Source organism: Carassius auratus, chromosome 18 (genome assembly GCF_003368295.1).
Source record: "Carassius auratus strain Wakin chromosome 18, ASM336829v1, whole genome shotgun sequence".
In the NCBI taxonomy this organism is placed as follows: Eukaryota; Metazoa; Chordata; class Actinopteri; order Cypriniformes; family Cyprinidae; genus Carassius; species Carassius auratus.
This window is the reverse complement of record NC_039260.1, coordinates 21,666,120-21,678,495: the sequence shown is the minus strand read 5'-3', so window position 1 is coordinate 21,678,495 and position 12,376 is coordinate 21,666,120. Positions and strand designations below refer to the sequence as shown.

The 12,376-nt window shown below is 35.8% G+C and overlaps 1 protein-coding gene across 2 annotated transcripts; it reads left to right on the top strand.

The window, feature by feature from the left end:
- Nucleotides 1-1,013: 1,013 nt before the first annotated feature.
- LOC113118672 (beta-galactosidase-1-like protein 2) lies at nt 1,014-12,294 on the top strand. Of its 2 annotated transcripts, none has more exons than XM_026288027.1 (20): nt 1,014-1,086; nt 1,876-1,982; nt 4,379-4,545; nt 4,625-4,693; nt 5,286-5,381; nt 5,479-5,587; nt 5,679-5,771; nt 5,852-5,933; nt 6,280-6,344; nt 7,005-7,089; nt 8,445-8,582; nt 8,834-8,914; nt 9,039-9,145; nt 9,689-9,835; nt 9,940-10,011; nt 10,395-10,473; nt 10,592-10,679; nt 11,535-11,643; nt 11,774-11,890; nt 12,021-12,294. In XM_026288027.1, the coding sequence occupies exons 3-20, from the start codon at nt 4,382-4,384 to the stop codon at nt 12,129-12,131; spliced, it is 1,812 nt and encodes a 603-aa protein (XP_026143812.1). In that variant the 5' UTR covers nt 1,014-1,086; nt 1,876-1,982; nt 4,379-4,381; the 3' UTR covers nt 12,132-12,294. The 2 variants fall into 2 exon arrangements, with proteins under 2 accessions (XP_026143812.1, XP_026143813.1); XM_026288028.1 differs by having other exon boundaries at nt 4,365-4,545.
- Nucleotides 12,295-12,376: the final 82 nt, after the last annotated feature.

The window sequence follows — 12,376 nt, the reverse complement described above, 5'->3', positions numbered from 1 at the left end:
CCAGCAAGGTAGACGAGGATCGATTGTGTGTGCATATATGTCTATATGTGTTTGTGTGTGTGTGTGTATGTGTGTGTGTGTGTGTGCATGTGCGTATGTGTCTGTATGTGTGTGTGCATGTGCATATGTGTCTGTATGTGTGTATATTTGTCTGTATGTGTGTGTCTGTATGTGTGTGTGCATGTGCATATGTGTCTGTATGTGTATATGTGTCTGTATGTGTTTGTGGCTTATTTGGATGGAAATTAAGATTGGATGCACCAATTTCTAAAGGAAATGTACATTTCAGTTGAAAAGAAAATCATAATTTAATAGAAGAACTACTTTTTTTTTCCATTTTCCATTGTGGTACACTAGCTGTTGCCATATGGCAACAATTTCCTAAATACCCCCCAAAAATCTGTTTTGATTTGTATAATTGAAGTTATTTCATGTAGGCTACTATAAACGTATTTAAAAATATATTTAACGTTTAGAATATAATACATTCAATAAAAGCCCCTTTCCTCAAATCTTGCCCTGGAGGTCCAATGCACTGCAGAGTTTAGCTCCAACCCTGATGAAAGTCTCCTGCCTGTGATTTTCTAATCACAAAGACATTGATTGGCTTTGATTAGCATGGTCAGGTGTGTTTGATTAGGGTTAGAGCTAAACTCTGCAGGAAAGTGGGTATTAATAGCACAGGCAATTTATTCCATGCAAGTGTAAAGTCAGTTATAAATGTATGGGCAAATATTGTACAGTAATTCCTAGTGAGGTATTCTGATCTTTAACATATAAAAATTATTAAAAACTTCTTTTGCCTAAAAAAAAAAAAATCACCTGACAGGCTTAAACTTTCACAATTTAAATAGAAGCGAGGATAAAAATTATAAGTTCTGAAATTAAGCATATTCCCATTATCTGTGTGTGAAAAAAACAAACAAACAAACCAATTACAATCAAACAAATCAAAACTTTAATTTATGTAGGTAGGTTATAATCTTTATATTATCTAGCATGTCTCGTCTGTAGTGTCAGTAGATGTCGCTCAACAACAGACTGGGAGCTGAACCAGCGCTGGAGCAGTGACTAAAATAAGCTAATGTGAGTGATTTATTTATTACGGTACAGAAATATAACGTAAGATGTAAAGGTTAACGGTTATTTAAAAGGGTTGAGCCTTTCATTATGTCCTGTCCCGACGACGTCCTGTTTTAAAAGTAACTTATAAAGGAAATCATGTCGAGACAATCCAAGGGTAGTCGATACACGAAGTGTCCATGTTACGGACTATTTTGATAATATGTATATGAACGTGCCTTCCTATTGACTCTTATGTGCTTTTTTGAGTTTGTTCTGTCCACATTAGCAAATGATCACCAATCGAAACAGTTTCTGTAAGTCAAGAAGCCTGCAGAAGAACAGACAGAAGTTGTGAATGATTTACAGTGGTGACGAATTGTGCTTTCTTGCAGTTTTCATTCCAGAAATAAAATTGAGAATTTTGCGTGATGTTGCTTTTGTCAAAATAAGGGAATTGATGATTTTTAGGCAAACAAACCATTTTTGCTTTGTTTGTTAAAGAACTGGAACTGTGAACGTTGAGTGGTGTTTTTGTATGGAATGGTTTACACCACAGGGTGGCAGTATGTGGTCAATGGGGCAAAAGCCATTTTCCTTAAAGAGTTGAATAAATAATTAAATAACGTAAAAAAACAACACATTTAAGAAATAAAATACATTTAATTCACAATCACATATATAATAAGATATGGTAGCCTATATACTAGAAAATATGATTATTATTTAGTCCTCCACCCAAACCACAACAACAGCAGTCTATATGTTTGTTTGCTCCTCTAAACAAAGCCTGCCTTGTTCTCTTTGTATCAGTGTATTCTGGACTTTGCTTCATTGATTTCCCTTGATCCAGCTGGTACTGTGGCACAGCTTCGATTAGTGCTCCTCTCTGAACAACTGCCAGTGTAACAGTGTTGTAGGTAAGACTCAATAATACTGCTAATATATCAATTATACAGCTTGGTTTTTATGTGTAGTGTATGTTATTTTGAATTGGACCCATTTGATACATTAGATTCAGTTTGCTCAGTGTTCAAACAAGTTTAGTTCTGTTGCTAACCCTTGTGAAAAATAATTACACTTTAACATAATTTTAAAAAGTACTTTTTATAGAAATAATACTTTAAAAGAATTTACTTAAATGTTAACTGAATTTCATGCTTTTGGACATTTAATTAATTAATTAGTTTTCAGTTAAGTAAAACTGCATTATAGTGTGAGTTTAAATTAAATGCAGTTCCTTGAAATTAAAATATTTTTTGATCCATTTAAATACATATTTGTAATTTCATAATTCTACTGTCCTTTAAATGTGGTTAAAGTGCCAAATATACTGACAAACATTTATGATAACTAAAATATATGCATTCCTACTGAAACTTCCTAAAATAAATGTAAAACTACTGTTAAAATTAAAATTAAGTACTTTACGCATACTTTGCTATTTTAGTTAACACATCAAAATAAGTGTACTTCAAAGCCTTAAAAAAGATGATTAAACCTGAGGTTAATAATGTTCTTTAAAATACATTTTTAAAGTGCCCCAATTATGGGTAATGAAAGGTTCATATTTTGGTTTTGCGAGTCCCCAACAACAGGTTGGCATGCATGCAAGGTCAAAAACACTTTTATTGTTTTATAATATGCATTTATTTTTACCTTACTTGTTCAACGACTCCCAAATGTTTAATCAAATTTTTCCAAACTCCTCCTTTGCATGATTGGTCCATTGGTCTCATTTTAAGTTCATCATGTCTGTAATGACTAATAAAGCAGTTTGTGAGCAGTGCTACTTTTTGTACAGTGTTAATGGGGAAACATATATTTTTACCGCTGAATTGACATTTTCATTCAGACCAGGCCCGGCTGCAGGATGAAATGACTGAGGGGGCATGTGAAATTGTTAAGGGGGCTTAACTTTATTACACCATCAATGATTAATACACACTGAGATCTCACTTTTGCAACGACAGATTTTTAAATACAGCGCTCCCTAAAACACTCCATATGCAACTGCAGGTAACCAGAGCTGAAACTGAATTGCTGATAAGAACACGTTCAGATATTTGCTCGACGGACACCGAATGGCGCGGGGTTGGATAAAACCACGCCCCTTGCTTTAAATTTAAACAACTGTATTTTCCATGTGACTTAATACCCACATCAGGAGATCACACAGTCGACAAAAGATAAGCCAGCGTCATTTATTATGAATAATTAACCCTCTCACACTTAAGTTAAAAATATTCTAACTGACTCCCGAGAGTAAGATTTTTCAAACTTACTTACCATGTCATCAACTATCCTATATTCCGATTCTCAAATATGTGTAAGTGAGTGTGTTTGGTCATTTAAAAATCTTTATAACAATAGAGTAAACTTTATAGTTAGCATACTTCCACTGTGTTTATCTGATATGAAAAACACACGTCGGCAAATTATATTTGAATATTTTAGATAGTTTTTGCTGCTTTCACATACTCCAAATGTAGGCTATTGTTTTACCAGTGCTTATGTGTAGCCTATTTAAACGTATGCAATCTAAAATAAACAATATTAGGTTGAAAACACTGCATATTTGTGATATGACAGCGCTGAGCTCGTCCGTCTCGGGCTAAGCGCCAACCAACGCGAAAGACGTTTGAATCTGGCAGTAACGAGTCACAACACTGAACATTCTAAATCCCATGGGGATAAGGTTAAATTATTATTTAACTCAAAAGGTTGAACATTTTATTTTTAACCATGAATACAAAAATGAAACAGAGGGGGCACAAGTCAGATCTGAGGGGGCATTGCCTCCTTTTGCCCCCTTGTGACGCCAGGCCTGATTCAGACCAACACGAAACATATGCTAATGTTTCATGTTGACGTCAACATGAAACGGCTTGGGATTCGTTTTAAAAAACGTCTGGTTTCAATGATTCAGAGTCGACTCTTTCTTTTTAGAGACAATATCTTTATACACAGTGCACTTTCAGATTTAAAACTTTGCAGGCTGTTTTCATTCACTTAGAGCTGTGTTACACACTGCATGAAAAGTAATTTTCAAAAATCCATAATAGGGGCACTTTAAATTGACGTCATTACAAAGTGCACTTTTTAAAATTGTCTGCTTGTGTTAAATATAGTCATAAATTTGCACTCTCTTTATGCACTTAAACTGCCTTTTATTTAACTAATATCATATTGTCTGCATGTTTATTAAGAGCACATTCACTACAATTGAGCACACTTCTTTTTAGCATGTGTGTGAGAATAAATACAACATTTCATATCAAATACTCTGTCATTTTTAATAGTGTTGTTCTTTCAGAGAATGTCTGAGAGACAGGGACTGAGGGCAGACTCCACCCACTTCACTTTAGATGGAGCCCCATTTCGGATCCTCGGAGGCTCCATCCATTACTTTCGGGTCCCCAGGGCATACTGGAGAGACCGGCTGCTCAAACTCAAGGCCTGCGGTCTCAATACTCTCACCACGTAAGACCACAACACATTTTTATTTTCCCATCAGAATCTTCTTGAATGTGAGTCATATTTGTCATGTCTTGTCTGTCAGGTACGTCCCGTGGAATCTACATGAACCAGAGAGAGGAGTTTATCTTTTTCAGGAGGAGCTGGATCTTGAGTAAGGGATATTGCTTTGTTTGTTTATTTATTTAGATGTAATTTATTAATGATATTTCTGAACTATAGTATAAGAAGAAGAGTTTTATGTGAGCCGAGGAAAATATTAATAGGTAAATGCATCTTAGAGATGCTAGAGGTGTTGCCTGTGTTCTGGGGGATTACTGCACCAAATCAGTCTTTCATATATGACTTGTAAATTGTATGTAAGGTGGATTCTTGCTTCAATATAAGTGTTTCTTTCTGGGTTTTTAAAACCCCACAATAACACTAATGGTCAAAAGTTTGAAATAATTAGCTTTTTTTCACAGTTTTAAAATAAATATTCTTTGCTCACCAAGGATGCATTTATTTGGTCAAAATACAGTAAAACATTAGTATTGTGAAATATTGAAAAAAAAAAAATTATTGTATTTTTTTACAGTTTGTAATTTGGTAACAAAGCTGTATTTTCACCAGCCAAACAGTTCTTTTAAATGATAGTAATATTTCAGAACATAACTGTTTAATGTGTATGAACTGCAGTGAAATTTGCCTCAAGAATAAACATTTCATATCACATCCCATTTTAACAAATCTTTGCATACTTCAAGGGCCTATATTCGTCTAGCAGGGGAATTAGGACTTTGGGTGATTCTGCGTCCGGGGCCGTACATATGTGCCGAGTGGGATTTGGGTGGGTTACCAAGGTTAGTGTCTCACCTGTTATGAAAACGTAAATTTGTTTCTTTTCTTTAGTCTCTTTTAATAAAATATATTTCTTTTTTGCTTACCTTTTTTAATCAGCTGGCTGCTGCAGGATAAGAAAATGAAATTAAGAACGACCTACTCTGGTTTCACAAGTGCTGTGAACTCGTACTTTGATAAACTCATTCCGAGAGTCACACCCCTCCAGGTCAAATATGTGTTATTTGTTTCGTTTTTCGTTTTAAGTTTTTATTTGGTTGGTTTTGGTCTTGAATTCATCCCCACTGCTCTCCCTGCAGTATAAGAATGGAGGCCCTATTATTGCTGTTCAAGTAGAGAATGAATATGGTTCATATGCAAAGGATGAGCAATACATGTCATTCATCAAAGAGGTATGACATGAAATTAAATAATCATTTACTCTGCATTATGGTGAGCCAGTTCTCACAAAGTTTGTTCTCATAATCAACAGGCGTTACTGTCCCGGGGAATCTCCGAGCTTCTCCTCACATCAGACAACCATGACGGGATGAACTGTGGAGGGGTAGATGGAGGTACAGTAGCATTCATATATCCTTCATGGAGTGTCTCCACTGCTTGTTAATAATCTGATAACTCAACAGTATGAATACAAGGGAAATAATCGAATTGCATTTACACTACTTTTAAAAAAATGTTTTAGAAAGAAGTATCCTATGCTGGCTAAGGCTGCATCATTTGATCAAAATACAGATAAAACAGTAATATTGGGAAATATTATTAAAATTTTGAAAAAACATTTTCAAAAATTGAAATATCAAATGAAATATTATACTAATATTTCAAACTTTTTGAACATTAGTGTAGGTAAGTAAAGTTCTTTTACCATAGATTATATCTGATTGTCATCTCCTTTAAAAGTCTTGCAGACAGTGAACCTACAGAAACTGACGTTTGGTGATGTGCAGCATTTAGCAGAATTGCAGGTCAGTAACAATTTTAGAATGTTTTCAAATCTGTCCGTATTTACAATTTATTTAGTTAAATGACTACAGTGTTAAAATACCAACAGCTGTATTTTTTTAGCACGGATATCTACTAAATCTGCGATATATCCTGCAACTCTTATACTGTACTTTCTGAAGATGAAGTATGATTAAGAAATATGGGTTAAGACAAGGACATCCCTACTTGTTTGTAAAATAAACTTTATATAAATGCAGCCTACTACAAAAAGACAGCCCAAAGTAGGGTAGAGTGGTACCACTTATTTTGTTTTCGATACGATACCGATACTTTTAAAGACCAGTATCATTGATATCGATACTGATACAATACTTTTAAATTACAAAATTTGTTCAATTATTTAATTACTAAGAGTAAAATGGGTAATAATACCCACTTAACATTATATTTCAAATGCATTTTAATGTTCAGTATATTCTTTAAATACAACTTATTAGGTTACTTTGTTTGTTTACACGTGGTTAAAATATGTTTACTGTAAGTGGTGACCATGGAAATCTGCAAATATATAGTTGAACTAAGTCACTTTAGTAAAATCATGATTCAACTTCATAAGGGACTGTCAGATTGATACTCCCATCTCTAGTATAAAAGAGATTTGAACATGTTCTTGGCTGCAGCCACAGAAGCCGCTGATGGTGATGGAATACTGGTCTGGCTGGTTTGATGTCTGGGGGGAACCTCATCATGTTTTCTCTGCGCCAGGTAAAGAATCTTCCTCATCATGCTTCAAAGTGAGAATGTGGACATTGACAAAGATGAACAGACCAAATAGAATGGACACTTTGTTTCTAAGCTTACATTTTGCTTGATACAATGCCATAATATATATGAATGTATAAAAAAGCAATCCATTTACCTTGCGCAAATTGCCTTTCCTTTTGTCAGTATACACTCACTGGCCACTTTATTAGGAACACCTTGGTAGTACTGGGTTGGACCCCCTTTGGCCTTCAGAACTGCCTTAATTCTTCATGGCATAGATTCAATAAGGTGTTGGACACATTCCTCAGAGATTTTGGTCCATATTGACATGAGAGCATTTGAGTAAAGTGAACTCATTGTCATGTTCAAGAAATCAGTCTGAGATGATCTGATCTTTGTGATATATGGTGCATTATCCTTCTGGAAGTAGCCATCAGAAGATATGTTCACTGTAGTCATAAAGGGATGGAAATGGTCAGCAACAACACTCAGGTAGGCTGTGACATTTAAACCATGATCAATTGGTACTAAGGGGCCCAAAGTGTGCCAGGAAAATATCTCCCACATCATTACACCACCACCACCAGCCTGAACCATTGAGACAACACGGGATGGATCCATGCTTTCATGTTCTTTACGCCAAACTCTGACCCTACCATCTGAATGTCGCAGCAGAAATCGAGACTCATCAGACCAGGTAACGTTTTTCCAATCTTCTATTGTCCAATTTTGGTGGCCCTGTGTGAACTGTAGCCTCAGTTTCCTGTTCTTAGCTGACAGGAGCAGCACCCGGTGTGGTCTCCTGCTGCTGCAGCTCATCTGCTTCAGGGTTTGACGTGTTGTGTGTTCAGAGATGGTATTCTGCATACCTTGGCTGTAACGAATAGTTATTTGAGTTACTGTTGACTTTCTATCATCTCTGACCAGTCTGTCCATTCTCCTCTGACCTCTGACATCAACAAGGCATTTTCGTCCACACAACTGCCACTCACTGGATATTTTCTCTCTTTTGGACCATTCTCTGTAAACACTAGAGATGGTTGTGTGTGAAAATCCCAGTAGATCAGCAGTTTTTGAAATACTCAGACCAGGCCGTCTGGCACCAACAACCATTCCACATTCAAAGGCACTTAAATCCCCTTTCTCCCTCATTCTGATGCTCGGTTTGAACTTGAGCAAGTCGTCTTCACCACATCTAGATGCCTAAATGCATTTAGTGGCTTATTAGCAATTTGTGCTACCAAGCAATTGAACAGGTGTACCTTATAAAGTGGCCAGTGAGTGTATATTCTAATGTCTGATAAGTTCTCTCTGCTTTGACATGTATTGTGTCTGGATCTCTTCTCTTATGACAGAAATGATCTCTATAGTGCGAGAGCTTCTGGATCGTGGCATCTCCATCAATTTCTACATGTTTCATGGAGGAACCAGCTTTGGATTCATGAATGGAGCTTTGGACTTGGGAACCTACAAACCACAGACGAGCAGCTACGGTTCAGTAGTTTTAATATTTATGACCACTGAGACAATGTACACTACCATTCAAAAGTTTGTAGACACTAAGATTTGTTTTTGAAGGAAGTTTATTTTATTCTGCAAGTAATATTAAGTAATAATATATCATAACATTGCTCATTGTGATCAAACAAATGCAGCATAAAAACATTTTTTAAATATTTTTTGAATGGTAGTGTATATGTGCTTGTATTAAACTTAAACATCGTCCCCTCCGCATCTCTCTTAGATTATGATGCTCCACTCACTGAAAGCGGTGATTATACAACCAAGTATCATCTCTTGAGGAGCCTGCTGAGCACCTACAGCAGTATGTTTCTGCAATGTTGTCCCTGATTACAGAATCTGATGTTTTAAAAATGTGTTCATGGAGCTGAAGCTCTCTGTACCTCTGTCCTGGTCTCTTCACATCTGTCTGTCTGTGTTTATGAAAGATGAGCCGATATCAGAGCCGCCAGCTGTGCAGAGCAGAAGAGCATATGAGCCGCTGACAGTCACTCATTATATTTCACTATGGGAGAGTCTTCAGTGTGCAGAAACTGTAAGAACAGTGTATCCCACTACTACTTTTTAAAGCACTTCTTTTGTTTCCTCAAAAATGGAACACAAACGAAGATTTTTGTTTGAAAATTCTCTCATAATTTTGTCTGTCCATTGAAAGTGCACATAACCAACATTTTTGAAGCTTTCAAACGTTCATAAAGACATTGTAAAAGTATAGACGGAGCAAGCAGTCAAGTCCTCTGAAGTGAAACAATCACTTTATATGATGAACAGATTTAATTTAGGCTTTTATTCACATGTAAGCATTGATCAACATGAGCTCACCAAATATTGTAAACAAGCTAATCTGTGCTAGTTTGGCATCAAATATACACATTTCATCTTCTGTATAATCAAAACTGACCTAGTATTCATGTTTTTATCAATAAATATCCTTTTTTACTAGAATATGTATGTATGAAAATGTGTAATGGAAATGTAGGGAAGAATAATTGGTTTGCGAATACTGCTTCATGTTGAAAGCGAGAACACATTTGGCAAGATATGTTCCCAAAATGACCAAAAACCATTTATCCAATAGCTTTTCAGAGCTGATGATCCTGTTAACATGGAGAGCCTTCCTGTGAACCACAACAATGGTCAGTCCTATGGATACACTCTCTATCAGACTGACATTTATTCAGGTGGAGATCTCAACTCAAGGAACCATGTTCGTGACAGAGCTCTAGTAAGACCTTTTCCAGGTTATTATGGATGACAATAAAGAAAAAATTAAATCAAGGAGAGAATTCTAATTCTTTCTTTTTTTTTTTTTTTTTTTTTTTTTTAAAGGTGTTTATTGACCGAGAACTCATTGGTGTTTTAGATTATAGAACACAGAAAGTTAAAATACCTCAAAGTAAGGTAAGTATGATGCATTTCTGCTTTATTAAAGGGATAGTTCACCCCAAAATTCTGTCATTTACTCCCCCTCATGTCGTTCCAAACCTGTATGAGTTGCTTTCTTCTTGGTGGTTCCCTTTGACTTCCATAGTAGGAAAATAAATACTATGTAAGTCAATGGGAACCACTAACTCATTCAGGTTTGGAACGACATAAGGGTGAGTAAATGATGAAAATTTTTATTTTTGGGTGAACTATCCCTTTAAGGTTTTACATAAGGGTAATTAAACTAAACAAAAACATGTTTTTGAACATTCTTTTTCTAAATATATGAATATTGTACTAATCTTGTACCAATTATTTTATGTTTAATTATTGTGCATTTCCCTAATTTCTGTTCACAGAGTGAGAGGACCTTGAGTTTGCTTGTTGAGAACTGTGGACGAGTGAACTATGGTCCAGCTCTTGACAACCAACAGAAAGGTGTAGTAAAAACGATCATATATTGTCATGGCTTAATTGCATCTCATAGTAATAGATATGAGCAGGAGTATAGTGACCATAACAGCATGCTCATTCATTTTTATTTTGATCCATGCAGGGCTTGTTGGTGATATAACTCTGGATAATGTACCTCTAAAAAAGTTCACAATGCACTGTTTGGATATGAAGACCAGTTTCATTAACAGGTTCATTCTGAGTATTTTTCGCTGTGTTGTGTATCTACAGTGCTATACTGGTTCTGGTAACTTCAGCTACATTAAACAATGGCATAACTAGTTTATCTGGGGGTTAAGAACTGGTGTTTTAAAACCAAAGGACAAAACTGAAAGAAACAATTCACCCGGAAGTGAAATTACAATTTACTCGTCTTTGCCCATTGGAACAGATTTGGAGAAATTGAGCATTACTTCATTTATTCACCAGTGAATGGGTGCCGTCAGAATAAGAGTCCAAACAGCTGATAGAAACATCACAATAATCCACAAGGAATCCACACCACTGTACTCCAGTCCATCAGTTAATGTCTTGTTAAATGAAAAACTGTGTGTTTGTGAGAAATAAAGCCACCATTAAGGCATTTTAACTTGGCATAAACAAGTCCATAATCCACAATAACACTTCCTCCAGTGAAAAAGTCCATCCTTTGTTGTCCTCTCACATCAAAATCCACCCAAATATAAAAAATTTTCAGAACTGATTTGGACTATTTCACTTGTAAACAGTGATTTTATCATTTATAATCCTATTTCTCTCCTGAAACAATATTATGGTTTGAGACCTTTTATTTTTGCTGGAAGCAACCCTTTCAAGTTAAAAATCTTAATGATGTCGATTACAAACTCCCATTTTGTGGATTATATACCTTATTTGTGGGTTATTGTGATGTTTTTTATCAGCTGTTTGGACTCCATTCTGATGGCACCCATTCACTGCAGAGGATCCATTGTTGTGGAAGTGTGTAATGCTATATTTCTTCAAATGTGTTCTGATGAAGAAACAAACTCTCCATATTCCATATTGAATCTCTTCATTCTTCTTAGACTGCAGTCTCAGAAATGGACGTCTGTTGGTACGAAGCCCACCTACCCTGCGTTTTTCAGAGGATCCCTGGTAGTGGATCAGCCCACAGATACTTTTTTGAAGCTGCCAGTGAGTATTCAGCAGATTTCTACACCGTTTTATTTCTGTTTGCTCACATTTGGTTTTCTTCCTTGACTGACATGTTTGCTCGTAGCCTTAGAATACAGAAGACACACAATCTGTTCTGTATTGTTGACAGAATTGGAATAAAGGAGTGGTTTTTGTGAACGGGCATAATCTTGGACGCCACTGGTCAGTTGGTCCTCAGAAAGCCCTCTATCTTCCTGGTCCCTGGCTCAGGAGTGGAGATAATGAGGTAATGATATGTAAACGTAGTGAAGTATGACATGTCTAAACTAGTTCTAGAAAATGTATTCTGCATTAATCAATATAAATTCTGTATTCCATTTAAATCCTTTCCTTTTGTTTCCTTTTCAATCTTTTAGATTGTTGTTTTTGAGGAACTCAAAGCTGCGGAAACAATCAGTTTTGCTGAAAATCTTGAATATGGCAAGACCGTCGACGTATCTACACAACTGTTTTGCACCCTCATATGAAACACACCTGCAGCGTAACAATGAATCTCAGGCTTACATCCATCAAAACAGATTTGAACTTGAATTACTTAAAGCAAGACATCACAAGTAAAGAGTACAGATTTAGCAAAGGACTTCCCCATTTGATTAATCAATTCAAATAAAGACAGCTGTTTTGTATTACAGGTTTTCTGAACTATGTTTGAATAAGCACCTAAGACATTATCGGATTAAATATGTACAAATTTGCAAACCTTTCCAGAATA